The sequence below is a fragment of the Diorhabda sublineata genome, chromosome 5, assembly GCF_026230105.1.
Source record: "Diorhabda sublineata isolate icDioSubl1.1 chromosome 5, icDioSubl1.1, whole genome shotgun sequence".
In the NCBI taxonomy this organism is placed as follows: domain Eukaryota; kingdom Metazoa; phylum Arthropoda; class Insecta; order Coleoptera; family Chrysomelidae; genus Diorhabda; species Diorhabda sublineata.
The window spans coordinates 26,955,671-26,977,659 of record NC_079478.1 but is presented as its reverse complement, the minus strand read 5'-3'; the positions used below and the strand labels follow the sequence as shown (position 1 = coordinate 26,977,659).

The 21,989-nt window shown below is 32.5% G+C and overlaps 1 protein-coding gene across 1 annotated transcript; it reads left to right on the top strand.

Annotated features, from left to right (window-relative positions):
- Positions 1-251: 251 nt before the first annotated feature.
- Positions 252-1,267, top strand: LOC130444130 (uncharacterized). The gene has a single exon (XM_056779158.1). It carries the CDS (start codon positions 266-268, stop codon positions 1,160-1,162), a length of 897 nt encoding a protein of 298 aa, XP_056635136.1. The 5' UTR covers positions 252-265; the 3' UTR covers positions 1,163-1,267.
- Positions 1,268-21,989: the final 20,722 nt, after the last annotated feature.

Sequence of the window (21,989 nt, the reverse complement as noted above, 5' to 3'; positions counted from 1 at the left end):
TAAATGTTGCACACCCACGTAGATTTTACGAATACCTAGTTAACGCATCCGTGGGCTTGCGGCTGCATATCGCACACATATTCACCTTTTGGGGACGACGTCCAAAACTAGGTTAGACGCTAAGTCTGAGAAAGCGGTCCATGACAGCGCCCCGCGGGTCCTCTGGACCCAAAACGACGATCGGAGGGGAAGGGGCCGACTGATATATATCCATACACTGACTACGGTTCATCATAACACGATCAGTTTGTTCATCTCAAACAACATGGCATATTTTAAGTTGGCCGCTTTGTTTTTGTGTATCGTCGCGTTTACTAGTGCGTTACCCACACACGATGAAGCGCGCGGTAATTCAGTTCAAACCGAACACGACCTTTTGGACGCCGTTTATAACGACTGTCTCAAAAAAGATTCAATTTCCTGTTTCAAATACAAAGTTTTCAATTTTGTGGACAAGATGCTCGGAAACAGGGACACAATTACAGTGATGGATGGTGTTCAGTTCGTCAAAACTCCCGGTGGTGAACAAGATGGTGCTCCTCGTGCTATCAGCAGTGACGACACTATAGAATCTGTCTTATTCAACAGGGTAACTTCATTTTTGGGTTCCCACACATTAAAAATTGACTTGAAAGGTAGTGAAGTTGTCAATGCAGTGCAATCAACAGCCCGTTCTCTCAACGAATATGCCGAATCTTTGGAGGAAGAAGAGAATTTAATTGAAGGTGCTAGTGAATCAAGAAAAAAGAAAGGAGGTGGTGGTAAGAAAGGAAAAGGGCAAATAGGAGCCTTACTTGGATTAGTTGCCCTTAAAGCCGCTATCCTTGGAAAGCTTGCTCTTGCTGCTATTGCTTTAATCGCTGGTAAAGCTCTTATTATCGGAAAAATTGCCTTGGTTCTCTCAGCTATTATTGGTCTGAAGAAACTCCTAGCAAACAGTGGTGGTAATGGCAAACATGTTACTTATGAAGTTGTACCACATGCATCCCATTCATCATCCCACATTGCCACTCATGAAACTGCCTATGCTGGTTCTGGTCATGGAGGCGGTTATGGAGGAGACGTCGGTGGTGGATACAGTGGAGGCTCCGGAGGATGGGGTAGATCTCTAGATGCACAATCTTTGGCTTACAGGGGACATCCACAAGTTCAAAAAGCGTAGGAACCTTGAAATGGTTCTAGTACCTGCCAAAACTCAGCGAACTTAGACTTAGTCAACTAAAACGATACAATTTTTTCATGTAATTTATTTAATTTAATGGACATCGACAGACAAAGACTTTTTACCATTTGCTCAGTTTTCTGGGCTAGACTTAATTTATTGTTATTTATTAATGAGATAATAAACTATTTTCAAAACACTTTCTACTCCTTCATTTATCCTAAATGATTTCATATAAATGTTTTATTATTCTGAAGATTATTACAGCAATTTGAATTTTTGGTTTTTAAATATTATCCACTGAGTTTGAGAACAAATATGAACTATACGCATAGTTTTCAAATAACTTGAGAAAAGTGAAATCAATTGCAAAGCTATAACGAGCAAACAAAAAAAATATATTCGAAGAAACGGAAATTGAATGGAATATGCTTTAAATCTATCACATATGTGTTTGATAGGATTAATATTAGGTGCCTATTTAAATTGAAATTAAAAAATGTGACAATTCATTTCATTACATATTACCCTTAATCTTAATATATCTTAATGTTAAGTATATGCAAACACAATATATAAATTGGTAGAAATTACAATTTTATAGTTGTGAATAAACCTTATGATATTATTAACTTATTCGAAATAAATAATTCTCCGAACAAACATTATATGGTTAATTATATTGTGCAGAAAGTCATTATCTAGCAACGTGTTGCATTATTTTCATCTAAAAAGCTATAAAAGCCATCCAATAATTACCAAACCATTGAATTTTGATGGTACATACTTATTCCAGTGACCTTCTTAAGTTTCTTAAGAAAGTTATATAAAAAGTATGCCGGTTGGTCACTAAACATAAAGAAAAAATAAGACAAGTTTCTCTCTCGAGTTGTTGAACTTGACCCTAGACATCTGCAGGTGACAGAATTGATTTGTTGTAATATAATACTTCCCGTTTATAATGGAAGTGAACGACATGAGCGTTACCTACCATGAAGGTTATAAGAACAGTATCTTTGAGTTTATTCTCTACGAATAATATTTTTAAATTCTGTTTTCATGACTACTTTTGTTCAATAGATTTTTCAGGGAATTTTTATCATTATTTCTTAATATTATATTTCACAGTTCAAAAAATAATTGAAGTTATGTAAACAAAATTTTAGTGGAGAAATCATCAGCAAACTAAATGAGGTAAAGCTTACAGATGATTCACACAAAAAATAAAGTTGAATCCAGCATACCACCCATGCAATCGCATGTCATTGGTAAAAGAACTGATCACGAAATTGTATTTTTCTCAGTAGAATCTTGAAGATAATAATATAATAATAGAACAACAATTATCTCAACTAATTGATTCGGCGTATGGGGTTGCTTGTTCTCCATTGGTCGCCTCTTCTTGTGGCGGATACGAGAACGCCTTCTAGATATAGGTAGTACTGAGAAAATAAAATACTCTTGTGAGAAATCAAAATAATTTGATCATGATACCAAAACAATATAGAAACGCAATCAAATTAGCGAAAACCTATCCTGGGGCCCACGTTCATTCCTAGCATAATCAAATGGAAGGACAACTTACAATCAAAGCAACGGACATACTTGCAAGTCCGGAAAAATTGGGAAGGTTTACAACAAAAGAACTGGATACAGCAAATTGAAAAACGGCATAGCTCCGGGGCCTGATGGCCTAACAAACCAGTCAATAAAAAAAACGATAAAAACCAAACCACAACAGGTATTGGAGTACCTAAGCAACTTCTTCGTCGAGAAAATTTTCCCGGAGGAATGGAAAATGGCCAAAGGCATTCTACTTTCATAGGAGGGAGATGCTCCCTCTAAATGATGGAAAATCACTTTTTTGTAGTTTTTGAAGGTCATTTGGATCAACATCACAAATTTGTTGCAGATATTGTGGTTTAGGACACAGGTTATTCCATGCTCTTTCAACTGTGATGTTTTTAAGGAGAACCAGGAATTCGCCACCATGTAGACGGCGTGTTTTAAATTAAATTCCTTGTAAATGATCAGCACAGATTCTTTACCATTATCCATATCTAGTATCAGGATTTAAATCAATTGAAGTTTATTAGCGAAAATTCGAACCACAACTTCCATTCATCTGTTTTTGATCAATAGAAGATATGAATCAACTACAATGAACTATAGAATGATTTCTGGAAATTTGGTCATTGAATTTTTCCATCGATGTCTTGAAAACTGTCGCAGGTTTTTATAAAATAAATCTCAGTACGTCTTGTCGAGAGTATAGTCGAATACATATATTTTATACAAGACTTGCTTTCAATTCACCGAAATCTAACAACAATATTTCAAATATCACAATAAGTATGTACTCGTAGTTGCTTATATAAGTCGAGGTCTACTTGAGCTATTTCGGCTCATGCTATAGCAAATCTGTGACTTTGTGGATTATCCGGATGCGAGAGAACACCTTCGCACAGCTTCTCTCTCTTCTATCTTTTATTGCATTATCTTAATTTTGGAACTGAACATAAGAAGCTCCTGTAATGTCATCATCCTAAAACATGGTATCATGAACTTATCTGCTAAAGGTTCAATAGTAGTTAAACTCGATTTTTCGACCCCTTTTCGGCAGTAAGTATATTATGAGTCGTACGGCGTGAGAGACTACATTTAAATATCATAACACGATATCTTGTACTTATTTAACGTTTTCCTTTGTTCGACTTCCTCACTTTGGCATGTGATACTGCAGATTTCCGTAATGTGTCAACTAAATATTTGCAAATTCGCGTTAACTTTTGCAAACGTAAGTATTCGATCACTATGCGTTGCTCGACACGATTCATTTCAACCGATATTGACTTTCTCGAATTCTGGCTTCTAATCTAGGGCGGCTTCAACAAGTTACGTATTTTCAGTCCCTGACTTGATAATATACAAAGTAGGTTACCATGTGACCATATAATAAATTATTGTATTGATTTATAAACGACGGACTAGAGTAATAAAAATTGGAGATATTGTGGAATTTTTTGATGTGCATGGAAACTCTTGGATGTCATGCAAATTTTGTAAAAAAAGAGAAATAGTACTACAGCTATTATATTAAAAATAACTAATAACTCCTTATTTGAAATACGTTACGTTAGAATAATAATTGTATTGTTTAAAAAACAGTTTTTTTTACGACTATCATGTGCGTGTGATTATACAGAGCAAAACGCATGTTACAAGAATGTGTTCAACCAACCAGTTGAAAGAAATAATTACTATAATGCAAAACAGTGTTTTTCGATTCAAATCTGTGATTGTTCATAAAAGTATAACGTGGTTTTCTAGTATAGTAGGAACTTATACAGGTTCAATAAAAAATGATTGAATTTGGATGTAGAAAAAAGTCATTTTTCTAATATTCCACGAAACTCAAGATAATGTGAATGGTCTGTGGAAGTTTGTGAAGAATATATTGAGAAAATCCAATCAAATTCCAATCTATGTAGTCAGATTGTTCATAATTTCAAATCTATTCCCAGTAGAGACTATAAATATATAGACACAATGTATCAAGCTCTATATGAAGTATGTTCCTCAGTTAACAAGAAATTATTCACCGCAATAATATTTTGTGTTCTCTTGATTGCTTTTTATTGTGATAAAAAAGTACAATTGTGAAAAATTCGTAGTGCTTCTGTATTTCGAAAATCATTCCCCGTATCTACCAGAACCAGAACGGTTTCTCTTATGTTTTCCGCTAGTAAGATCTTCCTGCATATCTCACAATCTTACATATCTGTCTCAAGCCATTTATTTTGCTACAATTTTCAAATGAGCAAGCAGATTTTGTGCCAGGAATAGGAACTAGGTAACAAATATTGAATATCAGACAACTTAATGAAAAGGCTAGAGAATTCAATATTCCACTGTATCTCTGTTTTTTAGATTATCAAAAAGCGTTTGGTAAAGTTAACTGGAGCTATATTTGGACCATAATTAAGGAAATGGGAACGTGAAAACACCTGGTTCAACTAATGCGCAACCTCTATCAGAAAAACAAACTCGAAAGTCAGAATCGACGGGGTTTACTCGGGGACCTTCAGAACAACCGCAAGAGCTAGGAAGGATTGCATTCTTTCACTTAACTTATTTAACGAAAGACGGAATATCAGTTGGCAGCAATAACAGAAATTATGACCAGACTGTCCGTTATCAGCGGAAAATAGGCTTAGAGAAGACAAAAATTCTCCTCAAATATCAGAAATTGCAAGCTACGAAGTGGTAAACAATTTTAACTATCTTGGTTCCACAATTACCAACACAGAAATGCGGAAGCGAAATACCAAGTTAAACAAAATATGGAGAGACAAATCACAAAAACAACGAAACTGCGTCTAGTTGATGCTCTTCCCCATTGCAATGTACACAGTGGAAACTTGGACTTTAAACAAAGCAGATAAAAACCGAATAGAGGCTTTCGAAATGTGAGTTTATAGACTACTCTTTGTATCATGGACAGAACACTGAACCGACTTAACGGTATTACAAGAAATTGGTTCACGTATAAGGCTGCTTACCAGAACAAACCGCATATATCTGCAGTACCTGGGACATATAACTAGAAGATCAGAAACAATGGGTAGTCATAGAAGGGAAAGAAGAAGGCAAACGCACAACCAAGGCAGATCTCTAACTAGATGGGTAGAGCAAAGAAGACCCTAAATAAATTTGAATGGTGTCACTTCATCATTTGTTGGACAATGGAAAGAAGGGGATCAACCAATAATTAGTTTTGCTCTTCAGGTTCATTTCTGGGTCCAAATATCTTTCTGATATTCATCAACCATATTATTGATATGAGATTCAGTTTTTTTATCTATTGATGACATGATCCATGGCGTGTGATCAATATAATTTGTTTCAGATAAATGATATGGTGAATTATAATCATTTGTAAATACATTTACAATCCATCGCCCATAGCAATAAATTATACCTATAATTTCGAACTATCCTAAATCAGCATTTTGCCTAGTATTTTTCATGAGTAGATAAGCAAATGAAAATACTGCTCCGTTTTGGCTGTTTCAAACTGTAGAATCAAATAAATGAGAACAGACTGTCTGTAACTAATCAATTTTATTTAATAATCTTTCGATGCACTATTTTTGAAGGAGGTTATTTTGAATATCAGTGATGCAGTTTATATTCATTATAAAGGACCTGGAGGGTGTACTGATAGAAATAGCTGTATTCATTTCTATTTAAGAAACTTTTTGTTGAGTAGATGAATGAATATAATAATATTGTAACATGAAATATTGGAGGAATAAATATAAAAAGATCAGAATATTACTATTTTCCTATATGAATTGCTAGGTGACTGATTCCTCCAATAACTAAGCTTCTTCATTTTAACTGTAGTGACTATGATCAGGTAATAATTTGGTAAAGTCGCATGGTAGTGACATTTTGGAAAAAAATTGACTGAATTTGACTATACAGCGAATTATCAAATATCAATTTGGTTAAATTATTTTCTTATATATAATTTCTGCTTTCAAAGCATTTTATGATTATGAAGTTCACATAAAATCACATCAAATTTTGAGTGCATGAAAATCACCCAATGGGCTATGATGCATAGAGATTAGAGCTGGTATATTTATATTGCTTCCATACAAACTCTAAATAACATTTCACAATTCATATTTAGTTCATCTTCTTTTCTCTATCCTTGTTTGGTACTTGCATTTGATATATTTGTGAATTTTTTTTTTCGAAAAGTTAAAAGTGATTTCCTCACATTAAATCGTCATTAGGTTCCAGTTTTGGTTAATGTATACGAATTTCCCTTCCTCATTGATACTCTGGCATACCGTTATAATTTTTATATATAAGTCATGGCCTATAATTAATAGCTAAATGTTGCAATACATTTCTAGTATTCCCCTTCAAACTTTATTCAGTGCATCCATTTTGTTGAGAATGAGTTTATCGATTTTAGAGAGTACAGTTAATATTCTTTTTATATTTCCCTGAAATTTCTGTGTTTAGTCGTTGTTTCCATACATATTTTTCCTAGTTTTATCCATTTGTTGATTTCAGAATATATTATCAGCCAGGTAAATTTTGAGTTGGTGTAGTGAACGTCTGAAAGTGCTTATATTAAATTCACCCAATGGGATATTGGGCAGATATATTTGAACTGGTATTTTTATATTGCTTACTCTCAACACTTTTCTAAATAGAACTTCACTAATCATAATTCATATAAAGTTTATCTTTTTTTCTTTATTCTTGTTTGGCACTCGCGTTTGGTAGGTATGGATTTCCCTACACTTATTCGTCATTAGGTTCCACTTTTGGTTAAGTTATAAACATTTCCCTTCCCTATTATACCGTTCCATTCTTATATTCTATATATTAGTCATGATCTATAATTCATAACTGATTTTTGCGATACGTCAAAGTACATTTCCACTTTTCCCCTTCAAACTTTATTTAGTACATCCATCTCGTTGAGGACTCCTAAGGACTCATCTTTTTCATGTTTTTCCGTTCCCAATTTTTGGTTGCAATTATTATTTATGACAAAGTTTTTCCGATAATATATTTTTCATTCCACTTGAATCCCCTATTCCCAATATCAATATTTTCCATATCATGAATACAACTTCTGTCAAAGTTCATCTAAAATAATGGTTTTGGAATCATCATTTTTCCTAATACATATTTTTGTTTTTTTCTCCCAACCCTCAAGTTAGTTTTATCTATTAATTTTTCTATTAATAGATAGAGATAATATTAATAAGCATACCTTGATTCCACAAATTTCTACTTGTGCCGACAGGCAAAATATCTCTTAAAAAATAAGTAAAAGACAAATAAAGAGTTGGTTAAGTCATATTCGAAAAACTTCCTAAAGGGAAAGCAGTAAAGGCAGACAAATTGTCGGCTTCTTTGGTTTTGCAAGTGAAAGCGGTCATACATATCGTACATATACACTCTTACCCACGATAATGCGAACTTGTTTGATGTTGAATATATTTTAAACGAGAAATTTCAATTGGTTTCACAAAAATTTTCCAATTACAGCTTGGAATATTCACGAGATTTGAAGAGAATATTTTTTCTTCGTATAGGTATTGACTGTACATGGTAAATTTCCAATTATGTGTCAAAAAATTTGTTTATTAATATCCTAATAAAGATCCGTCATTCTATAAGTCTTCTTATTATACTTTTAATTGATATTAGGTAAATATCATCGGCTCAAGCTGCTAACCACGTAACTCCGTTTTACCTATATCAACATTTTGATGATGATAGTTTCTGAGCGCATCTAACAGGAAAATTTATGAAGACTCAAAACATGGTTAATTCAAAAGTCTAAATAAAAACCTGTTAATATCAGTCTGTCATTTTGATTGAGGCTAACCGCAGTCCTTGTTGATTTACTTGAACTGGTTTTCTTCAATTATTTTTTTCGGAATTTGATGTCTGGCCACTATTTTTATCCTTTATTGAAAAAAACCGGGTCAAGTCTTGATTCAATTTCTTCATAGTTAAGTTTTTTGTATCTGCTGTGAAATTTGATTCAATGGACGACGTTATACAAAAGGAAACTCCACAGATACTAAAATTTCCCAAGAGCTTCTTTCAAAAATAATATAAAATCAATTTAGTGGTGAATGCTTTATATATTTTCACCTCGGTGGAAGGTGATCATTAATTTTTTCTCTACTCTGTAAATGAAGCATTGGGAATTAAATTGTGAATTTATGCCATGAAACTATTTGTTGTTCATTAAAAATGCACAAATGGATATTATTTGTCCTTAAGTTTATCAGTCTAAAGTTAATAGCTTGAAATCTTGACTTTTTTTCTTTCAATTACTACGAAGCAGTGAAATATATATATATAATAATATAAATAATAATAATCAAGAATAAGTGATTATTTTGGTGATATTCATTATTATTTCCTCCTTATATATCTAGCATCATAATGGATGAGATTGTAAACCAGGTAGAGCAAGCTAGAAGAGGATACCGAATGAAAAACAAAGAAATAAGACTAATATGTTATGCTGATGATGCAGTGATCAACTCACGAGACGAAGATAACTTACAAAGGTTACTGTATAGGTTCGAACAAATAGCGAAAGCTTTCAGCATGCAAATATCCCTGAAGAAAACCAAATCTTTTACAGTATCCAGAGAACCTAGAAGATGTAAACTCGCAATTTACGATCAGAGTGTAGAAGAAGTGATTTCATTCAAATATATAGGAGCGAACATAACAAGTATTCGAAATCTAGAGAATGAAGTGAAAGCTTAAACAAAAAAGGCGTCATTAATATCCGGGTACTTGAGTGATGTAATTTGGCAGAATATACAATACCTATGTAAGACCAGTGATGACATACACGATAGAGACCAGAGCCAGAGAACGCCATAACTAAGCGGCTTTCAAGAACTACTGAAATTCGAACGCTAAGATCAATAGCGGGACATGCATTGTTTTACTACAAGAGAAATGATGAAATAGAGGAAATATGTGACATCCAGGATGTAGTGAGATGGGCGGGAGATCGATGGAGGGAATGGAGAGACCATGTAGAACGAATGGCTCCAGAACGGATTGCCAAATGGGCCAAAACACAGAAACCAGACACAAGACGCCCAATCGATAGGCCCCCAAAACGCTGGTACGATAGCTGGACATCGGCGTCACAACAGGGCAGATTACAGACCTGACAGGACCTCGTCCTACTACAAGAAGAAGAAGAACCTTCATGAATGGCTGTTGTATGTTTATACGAGAGCTGCTGATCAAGTTTTGAGATAGAAAGATAAAAACAAATATTTTTAATTAGATATGGTTTTCATTGTTTCCCGAACTATTATCCGTCGAGATCATTAAATTTTTGCATGCGTTTGAATCAATTGACAAAGTTTTTTTTCATTTCGATTAAGGTACCTCCAAAATATGTGATTTGGACGCATCAACCGCTTTTTCATGTGTAGTAAAACGGTGACATAGCAATTTATTTTTAATCTGGGGGAATAAGAAATTTTAACATATGGCGAAGGAGCTGGTAAGTACGTAGACATATTCAGTTCCACGGAACAACTATAAAACTGTTTTAGTTGATCTTTATATACACACATCTGATTATTCTATTATTATTTCATAAATAACAAATACCACATTTCAACCTGAGGCTTGTTATATATGTATAGTTAATTTTTAAGCAATTGCCAAAAAATAGCAATTAGAGCAAACAAAAAATATAATTAGAAAAAAAAGCTCTCAACTAATATCGGACCTTTAAGCTGGAAAAATGAACAGTTAAGTATGGAAACATTGTTTGATTCTACAGAAAAAAGCTGAGTTGCCAGAAGACAACCACTTTTTATCAAAAACTAAATTCCTTTCAAGAATTAGAATCGACATATTTCAATCAAGCATGTTTGCAAAAACATTGTAGTCTATACACGGAAGTAGATTGAATCCTAGTAGAAATTTGAACACATTTCATCATTCAACCTATAAGTAGAATAACAGGAACTCTATATCCCTGATTAATCCTTCACATGCATTGACTTGGAAACTCTAAATTAAGTCGTTTGAAGGTGAGAATTGGTCCTTAATAACCACATGGACTACCTATTTCGTGCTTCTCTCAATATGTTCCTTCAAGATTTCTAGATTGTTACCTTTTTTCTACGGATTAAAATTTACGCGGGGAATTTCACACTTCACACTGAATGGTTTAAATGAAGCATTCTTATAAAGACGTCTCTCAAGCTTTGCCAGTTTCATAATACGGCATCGTACCATGTACCTCTCTTTGTATACTTGTCCCTAATTGATTTTCTTTCCTTAACAAAAACTGGAGTATTTGTCTAAAAACCGTGTTTAATGCATCAAATCAGATAATCATATTTCTTCAATAGAGAGTTACGTTATAATTTCATTACAAAATATTTCTCAAATAGATGTTCTGAAAAGTAATGGAAGTTTTCTCACTAGTTTCTAGCATTATTACGTCTAATTTGTATGAATGATAACATGTAAAACAATTTCATAGCATAATTTGATATTTAGGAAATTTATTTCAACCCATTTTTTTATGTAGAACCATTATTGATTTTCGATAATGATAAGATTCTTTCCAGTGGTAATAGCATTAGAGTTGGATGAAGGAACTCCAAACTATTTGACACTATTTGCAATTGGGGATATTTCAATGGTAATTGTGGGCACTTGACACTATGATAGAAACTCAGGCATCTCCAGATTGAAATCAACTCGTTTTGACATAACTTGAAATGATTTCCTGATAACAGTAATAAAAATTTATTATGATATTCGTGATATCTCTTCAATAAACTTATGGAATCATTTATGTGTCAACTGTGCCAATACAGTATCAATTTTTTCTCAACTCTTTTTTCATCAATTTTCGATGCGATTACCCCCTAGACTCCAGTTTTAACGTTCAATTTCTAGTGCATATTACAGTGAGGCTTTTGTTTTTTTTTTAATTTCAACATATTAATTTGTTATTCTTCATCATACAGTGTTTTTCTTACAAATTCTACAAAAATTATGTGGAAGTGAAATTGCAATTTTTGTATTTCCATTAGGTACATGACAATTGTACTCCAGGTAGGGGTCGAAGTCGAGAGGACAACTAGACATATAGAAAGTAATTTTACTAGAGCTTTAAAAGACCTTCCTGCAACAAGCAAGCCCCAGTTATTAGATTTGTACCAACCAAGTATCATCTCATCTCAAAAACATAGACTCTATTTCTAGAATCGTGTTGATGTTATAAAGATTTTCTACTGAAATCACAATGCTTGTGAATATCTTATACAATTTTTGATTGAATAGGCTTTATCAGCGAAAAAAATTTTATAACGAAACTGAAGAATTTAATTAATATTTCTGGTAATACTTAGAATTTATCGTTTGAGGTTAATTTACAGTTTGAATGAGTAGAAGTAGCTCTTAAATCAGTTCGAATAACTCTTTTAGGGTGCTTCTCTAAGTTATCTAGAATATTCTCTCCTACCAAAGAATTATAATTTACAGAAAAGTTTGCATAAATCAGATTAAATGGTTCGAATCTTCCATTTTCACTGATACGTTTCACAGTTCTGGCAAGTATGATATGGCATGAGACGATTTGCTTCTTTGGCAATTTCCTCTACAAGTCGAGGACCAGCAACATGTCAGATTGTTCACCAATGGATACGTTATAGTTTTTATAGTTTCAATAAACAAGAACCGCGAATCTCGAAGAAATTCTCAACATGAAACACGTTAACGAAATAAACTATTACTATTAATATTACTATTAATAGGGAAATTCAAAGATTTGACTTTCAGAATAGGTATTCCTGCAAATTCTATTTTTGTGCAAAAGTTGCATAAGATGAACATTGCGAATTTTTATTATACAGAATCAAAAATTCTGAAGAGGTTTTATCAAATTTTTAAAGCATATTCAAACATTCTTTAACCACAATAACATTTGAAGAAATGGAAATATGCTAGCAATTTGGCATACTACAATAACTTCTTCAGTCTTCAGTATTTCCACTTCAGTATCTGCTCTATTGAATCTCATTCGAAGTTTATATACGGGATATGGCCGACATATCATCTCATGCAATCAATATAACGTTTATAATTATTATAATGTATTGTTATTAACAAAAGACATCCAACTATTCATGTTGTCGCCATTCTGTAAGGAATATAATTAATTGTTACTTTATTTAGCACTAACTGTAAACCCTTGTACAACATCACGTTCAATAAACATCGTTCAACAGTGTTAAGCGAGACACTCATTGATATGTACGTTATATTCTTCACCATTACATGTTCAACATCGAAATCGTGCTCACATACTTGACTTATTGGTCATCAATTATAATAGTTTCATGAAGAATTTCAATGGGGTCAGCGCCATATCATGTACGAATTCTTTTTGGGAAATTTCATCTCATAATTTCAGGATGTTACAACTACCGCGTCAGTCAAAAATAAGCACTTGTTAAAGACTCATCAACTACTTCAAACGTTTTGAAAACCTGCATATAGGATGTTTGGATTAAACTCAGCCATTCACTAGTTTCGAATAAGCTTTTATGATCAATTAAGGCAATGAATTGATGTTGACATAATGTCCTTCTTCAAGTGTCAATATATCCACAAATATTTATATCAGAAATCTTGAGGATTTCTACATCATATATTATGCAAGATATCAAGGTAAAAACAACAATGTAAATTCACCAAGAAGTGTACGTCGTCAAGTGTCTAATGCAACTTAGGATCTTTTTTTAGTGCAACATATGTTGCACTATGTATTTGCAGATTTGTATTTTATCTCAAATGGCTAAATTTCAGAGAATGTTGCACCATCTTGAATTGACATCCTCAGTTCGAAGACGACTGCTTACGTACCATCCTTACGAGTCTCAGTTCAACTGAGTGAGACCATTCAATAGATCAAAACATACGTAAAATCCACCAAACTCTCATTACTCATGATATAACCATCTCCCTCATCTGGCTTATATTACAAACTGAAAAACAGCTCGCCATGCGAAAGAAGCTCCGAAGTTCCATTTTCATTTTTTGCTTTTGTGTTAATAATCAGCACTCGATCAGCAAAGCACGTCATACTCAATCAATAAAAAGGAACAGAGTAAAAAAGTCAAGTTAAAAAATAAGTTAAATTTTAACGAAAATGGAAAAAATATAATACTATAAGTGATTGGTGCTCAGTTGTTGATGTAAATATATGAATCTTACAAGTGAATCATAGTTATTTCGTCAAAATCAATATTAAGAAAATACAATACAATACAACTGGTTCAATTTTTACCCTTATATTCTCAGAATCACTCCATGAAAAATCTTAAATAAGGAATAGTGTTGTTAAAAAATCATATCGTACCCACTTTTTTCAAACCGTAGAAAAAATCGAGTGAACTCACTGCTATGAAATAGAATCTCTATGGTCTATCCTTTGTCCAGAAAAACTACTATCTAAAAAGTTGGGTTCTTCTTCAAGGTATTTCAAAAAAAGGTGATCCCCTCTCTAGAATAGATAGAAAACTGAAAAATATTTGGGGTTTGCTGAGTAAATAATTTTCGTAACGTCAAGCGTATTCAAGATAAAGGGTGTTGGAGAAAAAAACATTATACATATTTTTTACGATTTTGCCACAACTACTGGCAATATTGAATCAAAATTTCATACGAATATAATTTAGAACTTTGGAACTCTAATAGAGGGCGCTAGTTGCACGGTTCGTACCAAGAAGTATTGAATAACTTTTTCAATATTGGATTTATTAAACAAATTTTCAAGTGAATTTAAACAAAATTTTATTTTACACGAAAAAGATACTTTTAATAAAACTCGATATTGTGTACCGTTTTTGGAATATCTTGAAAGTTATTGATTATTTATATTAATTAGTAAGCATTATGTGAACTAAAAATTTTTTGACGCGTAAATGAGATTCTATCAATAAAACGGATACATATAAAAAAACTGGACCAGGGGGCTTTCGTTTTTATAACGTTTCACAAAAATCCAGTCTAGTCAGTATAGGATCTTGATTTTCAAAGTTAAATAAGTATTGGCACTAAGCTAGTGGAGGTCTGAGTATAAAACAAAAATTTAATGATCATGTATTGTAGTTCGGGGACTCAAACTGTTTTTTGTTTCATCTAATGCCTTCAAAAGCTGAATACCCACAATTATTTAACTTTGAATTTTACACGGCAATAGCATTTTTTCTAGTTTGCCGTGAAAAACTTCATTAATATTCATTGATAGTTATGACGTTGAGTCAATAATAATTACATTTCTGAAACCTTGTTATCTGTTAAATTAGATATTGTTAATCAAAATACACTCAAAATTTGAATTCAGTGGCATGTTATTAACCTTAAGCGAGTGTTTGGGAAACTCCAGTGCAGCTATTACCCGTTATGCAGAAAAGCTCCCTCGAAGAAAAAATACATTCAGAGCCATAGACCGACGTTGTCGAGTAACTGGGAATTAGAGACCTGAAAAAATTAATTCTGGTAGGCCAATAACAACAAGAAACATTAATAAAAAAATGATTCCAACTTTAGTTGATCAAAATCCAAGAGTAAGTGTAAGGAATGTGGCAAAACAAACAAATACGTCTTCTTCAAGTACTTGGAGGATACTTAAGCAGGAACAGCTACATCCTCATCATTACAGACAAGTCCAAAAGCTCTTGCCAGACGGTCTACCGGTTAGAGTGAATTTTTGTCATTGTCACATTGCTAGAAGGGACAGCCATCAATCCAAATTTTTGAAATGTATTCTTTTTACGGACAAGGTATATTCAACTCCCATAATTCACACTACTGGAATGATGAGAGTCCACATGTCAAAAGGGTGTCACATTACTAACACTCATCTGAATTTAATGTTTGGGCAGCAACTTTAGGTAACAAGTTAATAGCTTATCACATTCTACCTGAAGATCTTCATTTTTTTTGCACGATGGAGCACCTCCGCACTTTGATAGAAGGTGTCGTAATTGGTTGAGTAATCATTTTCTGAATCGATGGATTGGGAGAGGTACAGAAGCTCCGATTCATTGGCTTCCTTGGCGCAAATCCCAAATATTTTTCATTTTTTATCTATCCTAGAGACGGGACCACCTTTTTTTAAAACACTCTGTACATTATAGGGTCAAAAATAAAGGCTACTATTGATATTCAAATTTTTTTTCATTATTTATGATATTAAAGGATAAATAATACACCAATAAATTTCTCACAAATAACTTGACTTAATGGTCGCTCAGAATGTCTGCGCAAACTTTTAATTTTTGTAATATTTGTGGTGATCCATCATGTAATAATAAGTAATATGTGAGTTTTAATTGAAGACTATTGGAAACTGTTAACGGAGAGATATTTTTATATATTATTATATATTATTTTTTTTACTTCGACTGAGAGGACGGTACCTATAATAAATTATTTGAATTTACAATACAATCACAAGTTCAGTTTTGATCACCTTTGTGAGTAAGTAGGCCTTTTGAAGTTGGTCACTTGCACATAATTGTCAACTGTTAATGATTTTGTGAATCTCATATTAATTGGTACTTTTCAATTGAACATTATTTCTTGCTTTCTTGCTTTTCACTTTATGTATCGAGAGTAATTAATTAATGAAATACTTTGTCAATAATATTGCACTATCATGCTGACGAACTTAAACTCTTGAAATTCATTGTACCTTCTAATTATCAATATATATGCGGATTATGTAGCTATTGTTTATAGTTATTAAAATTAAGATTTGAAATATAATTTATTCCAGATTCTTCAATTTGTGCAATGTGTAATATGTATTTTTGAAGAAAGTCAATAAACTAAAATATTGATATAAAATCCACTTTTTCAATTTATCATTATATTTGCAGTAAACATTAGAGAATGAAACAATGCATGGCAGGATTTCTCGAAGGGCCAAATAAATAAAGCAAAAGGGCTGGATCAGGCCCAAGGGCCGACTTTTGCCCACCCCTGATGTACACGATGTACATGATGTACACTTTTTCGTATAAAACAATAATTTAACTTTAAAAAACCGAAACGTTTAAATCATTGTTCACTATAAACTAAATTCAATAACGAACCGAAAATACTTGGCTTAATACCAAACATTTCTGACAGCCCAACATGAAAGAGCTTAATAGTATGAAATAGCTGTTTATTTTTGTAGGCAGATAACATTATACACTAAGTAAGAGTGAGGATCACATCGAGTTTCAAATTTATAAACCTCAATATTGAGCCAAAACAATTTGTATTTGTACAGAAAATATTCATTTTTACGTGGAAATCATGGCTCTTATTTGACTGATTGATGAGCCTAGAATGAGCTTTTTAAATAAAATGAATATCAAAAACTGAAACTACATTTATTTGAGAAGAATTTGAAATGTATGAGAACCTCAAAACTAAAACTAAAATTATGTCGAGAAATTCACTCACAAAGGAACAAACAACGGAGTAATAAAGTGAATAAATAGTGAATTTCAAAATTATTTTATTGAAAACGTTCAGAAATACGGAAAAAGTTGTTGATTAGATAATTCCAAGGTTTTTCTATTCCTGATCTTTATATATTCTTCGAGTTATTCGTGTAACATAAACTTTGGAATAACGCTTATTTTCTCAATGTAATGATATGAAATTTAACTCAATTCAAAAGTATTTACAGAAAATAAAAGTCAGTTCTATATATTTTTAAGTTTGTATGGAACCTTAGACCACATAGAAAAATTTGTTGGCCTGTGTTATCGCTTGTGAAGTCATACATTTTTCATAGTTCTTTATTGTGCAGCTTCTTGATTTTCACGGTGGATCGAACAAAGAATTGGTCTAAATTTTGTATTGCGAATGAAATATTTCAAGTGAGAAAGATGGGAATATTATATGAGGCTAACCAAAAATGGAAGCAATAAAAACTTTTTGAGCGTGTGATGCATAATGTTTTTCTCATTCCAGTACAATTTGAACAGGAAATTACATAATAATTCGATTATTAAGTAACTATTAAAAACTATAAATAATTATATTATGATTTGAGTTGACAGCTCTGATGAACTGTCAAGTTCTTTATAAACTGAAGGGCTGTTGTCTTTTCAATTAGGGTTAAGGGTGGAAGAAATTGTTAGTATAAGATGGATTATTGCCTGTAGTCGATGAGTATGTAATTGACAGCCATAGCAGTATAACACATATGGCAAACTCTATGAAGACATTAGATAACCGATAATAACTTGAGTATGGGTAATACATAGTTTTCTTATTGCTTCTCTATCTAAACTACCTATGTACTACATACATCACGACAGGAATCTATGATGAAATTTTTCAAATGAGACTTGGAATAATTTGAAAGCCAGAAAATATGCAGTATACTGATGTGTGAGATGGAAATCTGAAGGATGCTGTAGACATTAACGTTGTGATCACTAAACTTTGAAGGTGAATGGTGGGAAAGTGAATTTCTTCTATTTCAAAATACAAAGTTTTGGTAAGTAATCTATACATATGAACGAACATGTTTGACGAACTATCAATCCATCACAATGATGAAATTTGAACTGTAGATTCCTTTCACTAAGAAGGGATATTCCTATTGGTAGCTAAGGGGGTTGAAGAAAAGATGTGAATTGTATAAAATTCCATCCAGTTTGAAGTTCCAACGATGTATTTACACTGTACATTGGAAGATAATAACCATATAGACATCGTATTTTAGCGGTTTTTGAGAATGCAACCCTGAAAGGTGTGAACAAGGACATGAAATTTTGTCCATCTATTCTGAAGTTAGGAACATGAAATTTTGTGATTAGGGTAGAAACTGGAAATATTGATAACGTATGCTAGGATTATTCGCGTTTTCATTCCTTACTGTTTGTGTACAGTATCGATGGCTTTATGATCCGTTGCAGCCCTTTTCTCAGTGGAATAAATTCAGTAATTTAGTTGTGAATATTAGAAATTTGATAAAGAAACATGCCATTTCCAAAATGTTAGTGAGTAACTGAGAAAGGATAATGAAAAATTCACTTCCTTGAACAAATATAATAGGTTATATAATAATAAGATTATACGAAACTGGATAATCAAAGCCACCCACAACAGCTAGTAGCTGTCATATATAAATACGTACATATAAATTCACACTCGCAGAAATAAGCACTTCATTGCACTTAATTTCTTGGTATTCTCATTCTTCATTGTAATTTGATCATCTATAGAGTGGAGAAGCCAAATGAAATGAGTTAATTATTATCATTCATGTCGAATTTCCATTATAATTTGACATTATTTGTGATTTCAAACCTAAATTAAAGTTGGAAATTTCAATTTTTAGAGCAAGCTGAAAAATTTGTTGGGTGTACAATTCTAACAAGTTACAGTTTTATTTTTCTCTCTCTTCTCCAAGATATATGCAATGTATAATATATCTTCAAATGGTTTGAATAAAGGGTCAAAATCTTGTTATTTCATAATTTAACATGTTTAGGGCTTGTGACACTTCATCCCATTTTTACATACAATTTCATGGTACAAATTGTTTTTCTATCTTTGTTTAAAGAAGATAATATGATTGAATTCAATTCAATCAATATGTGCTTCATTCCACTGCTGTCGCTAATATCCCTTATTTTGTATGTCTTTTATACTTATCATTTCTCTTTTCTTAAGAATTAGTCTTGTTTCTTCTTCTATTCAGCCTCTTGTGAAGTAGATTTGCAGCTCTCGTGCCATCTCTTGAGAGGGAGTTCTCATTGAAATTGGTTTTTCATCCTTTGCCCATTTAGCTCATCTATGTTCTGTCATTCAGTCGAAATGGTCTCAACAATATCGTCGTTTAGATCTCATGAATAGAACTATATCATGAATTTTCAGATCTTCTCTCATAGTTTTGCTTCTTATATGATCTCTTAGTCTCACTCCTTCCATATTTCTCAATGTTTTCATTTCTGCTACACTCATCATGTTCTTCGTTTTTGTAGTGTCCGCTGGAGTTTCCCCTGCAAAAGTATATGCAAAAGTATAGGTCTTACGATTGTTTTGTATATGCGTACTTAACTATAGGTGGACATATATATGTTTTTCCATATAAGGTTTCGTAGATAGCCAAAGATTCTATATTCCTTATTTACTAGGGTTCGTATCTGTTATTGTAAGTTTCTGGCGCCTGCGATCTCTACTCTTAAGTATGTACATTGCATACACTGGTGAATGGGGTTATACGTTCACAGCTAGTTTACATCTTGTAGGCTCTTCCGTTATTATCATTGATTCCGTTTCTTCTATAGATATCTGCATATCGTTGAACCGACATAGTAAACCCTGCAAACGGTTTCGGCTATCAAAATTGCTTCGTTAGCGAACCATACTGTAATTATTGATATTCATGTCATATTCTATTCTCCATGAACTTTTATTACGCTATTGATTCTTCTATCCATAACCAAAATGAACAAGAAAGGGCTGTGACTGTCAACTTGTCTTATTCCTGTTAGTAGTGGAGCTTGTTTGGTTAACCCTTATTGTGTTTTGTCATTTTTATATCGATCACTATTTTTATATCTATCACTTTCTCGTATTTTACGAGTGTCCCAGAAGTATATCAATGATGTCAGCTATTTGAACGTTTTTTTATATTCAATAGATTTCACGATCATTTGTCAATCTATTTCCTCTGTAGCCTTGTTGTTATTCGCTCATTCCTATTTTGTTCTTCATTTTTTTTTTGGTCAGCAGCTTACTTATACTGTTGAGTAGATATCATTCTAAAATTCTTCGCATAATTCTTATTTTCTTTTTTTATTCAAATTGTGATGCTGTTTCTGCAATCAGTGGATCGAGACAATTTTTTGAAATAAACATTGTGATCGTTCTTTCTAGGTCGGGTCCTACGTACTTAATTTATTCTATATGTTATATCTTCACTTCTAAAAAGAAAAATTATTGTTCAATTGACTTCAAGATACGATACTTTGAATTACTGTGATCTGTAATGAATGAAATAGTAACACCAATGTTATAATTCACAAATCACTTCAGGATACGGGTACTCTTATAAATTCTCACAAAACCTCGTTAAACCTTTTCTCAGCCCCAGTCAAGTCAATCAATATTCATATTTGTTAGAAAAAATCTGAAATTTCACTTCAATAACTTCGATTTACTGTGTGCTGCACTAATTGGCGTCGATACGTAGCGTATTTTATTTATGACTATACCAATTACTTTCCAAGTACTTTCATTTTATGTCATCTGGGGTTTCTGAAAACCTTCTCCTCTTCACTTCTTGATTAATATCGAAATCATTAACTTTTATGTTCAGTCCATAGATATTTTCCAATTTAATGGCACACAAAGGAGAAAAATATTTTGATAATAAATATCACATTCACGCTACATTGGCAAAAATGTAACAAGGATGTCCATTTGTATACAAGAGAATAGTTTGGATAAACAAAAATAGTATAAGAAAAATAGAATTTTTAGACAAGTTTCACATACAAGGGAATGAGAAAGTCTGATATAAAAGACATACAAAATGTGGGTGGAATTTGTATTTGTATCTTAAAACTTTGAAGACATCTACGCAAAAATCAATTGGTAGCTGCTAAATATTCCTGAAATGCATCAATTGTTTTTTGAAACTGATTTTCTATCAAAAGAAACTTAAAATCAAAACTATCAAAAAACCATATGAAAAGGTCTAAGAAGAAAAAAAGAAGGCGGAATAGAATATTTTTGGTCGTTGGTCAATAAAATGAGATGACGACCAAATTTATAGTACACATTTATTCAGTAACAGTTTATAAAAATATGAATTTGATATAATTGAAAATACCTCCTATATTGAAAATATTTAATATACTTGCACATTTCTCTCTCAACAAAACACCCCTTGCACCCCTGACTTACTGATACCTGACACAGGAAATTCCAACTAACCCTTTCAATATTCTAATAACATACAATTTAATCAATCCCCTCCAATATACCTGATACACTTTTAGGAAAAACCAAAATATCGGTTTCCTTCACCTGCTCCTTGTTCCATACTTACTCGAACCCATGAGAGACGTTTGGAGACGAGTAAAAATCTATTTGCGCGACATAGTTTCATTTTTCATTGTATGTATTTTTGTATACATTTTTTGTTGATGTATATATAGTAAGTTTAAGTTCTTGAGCTCTCTTTATC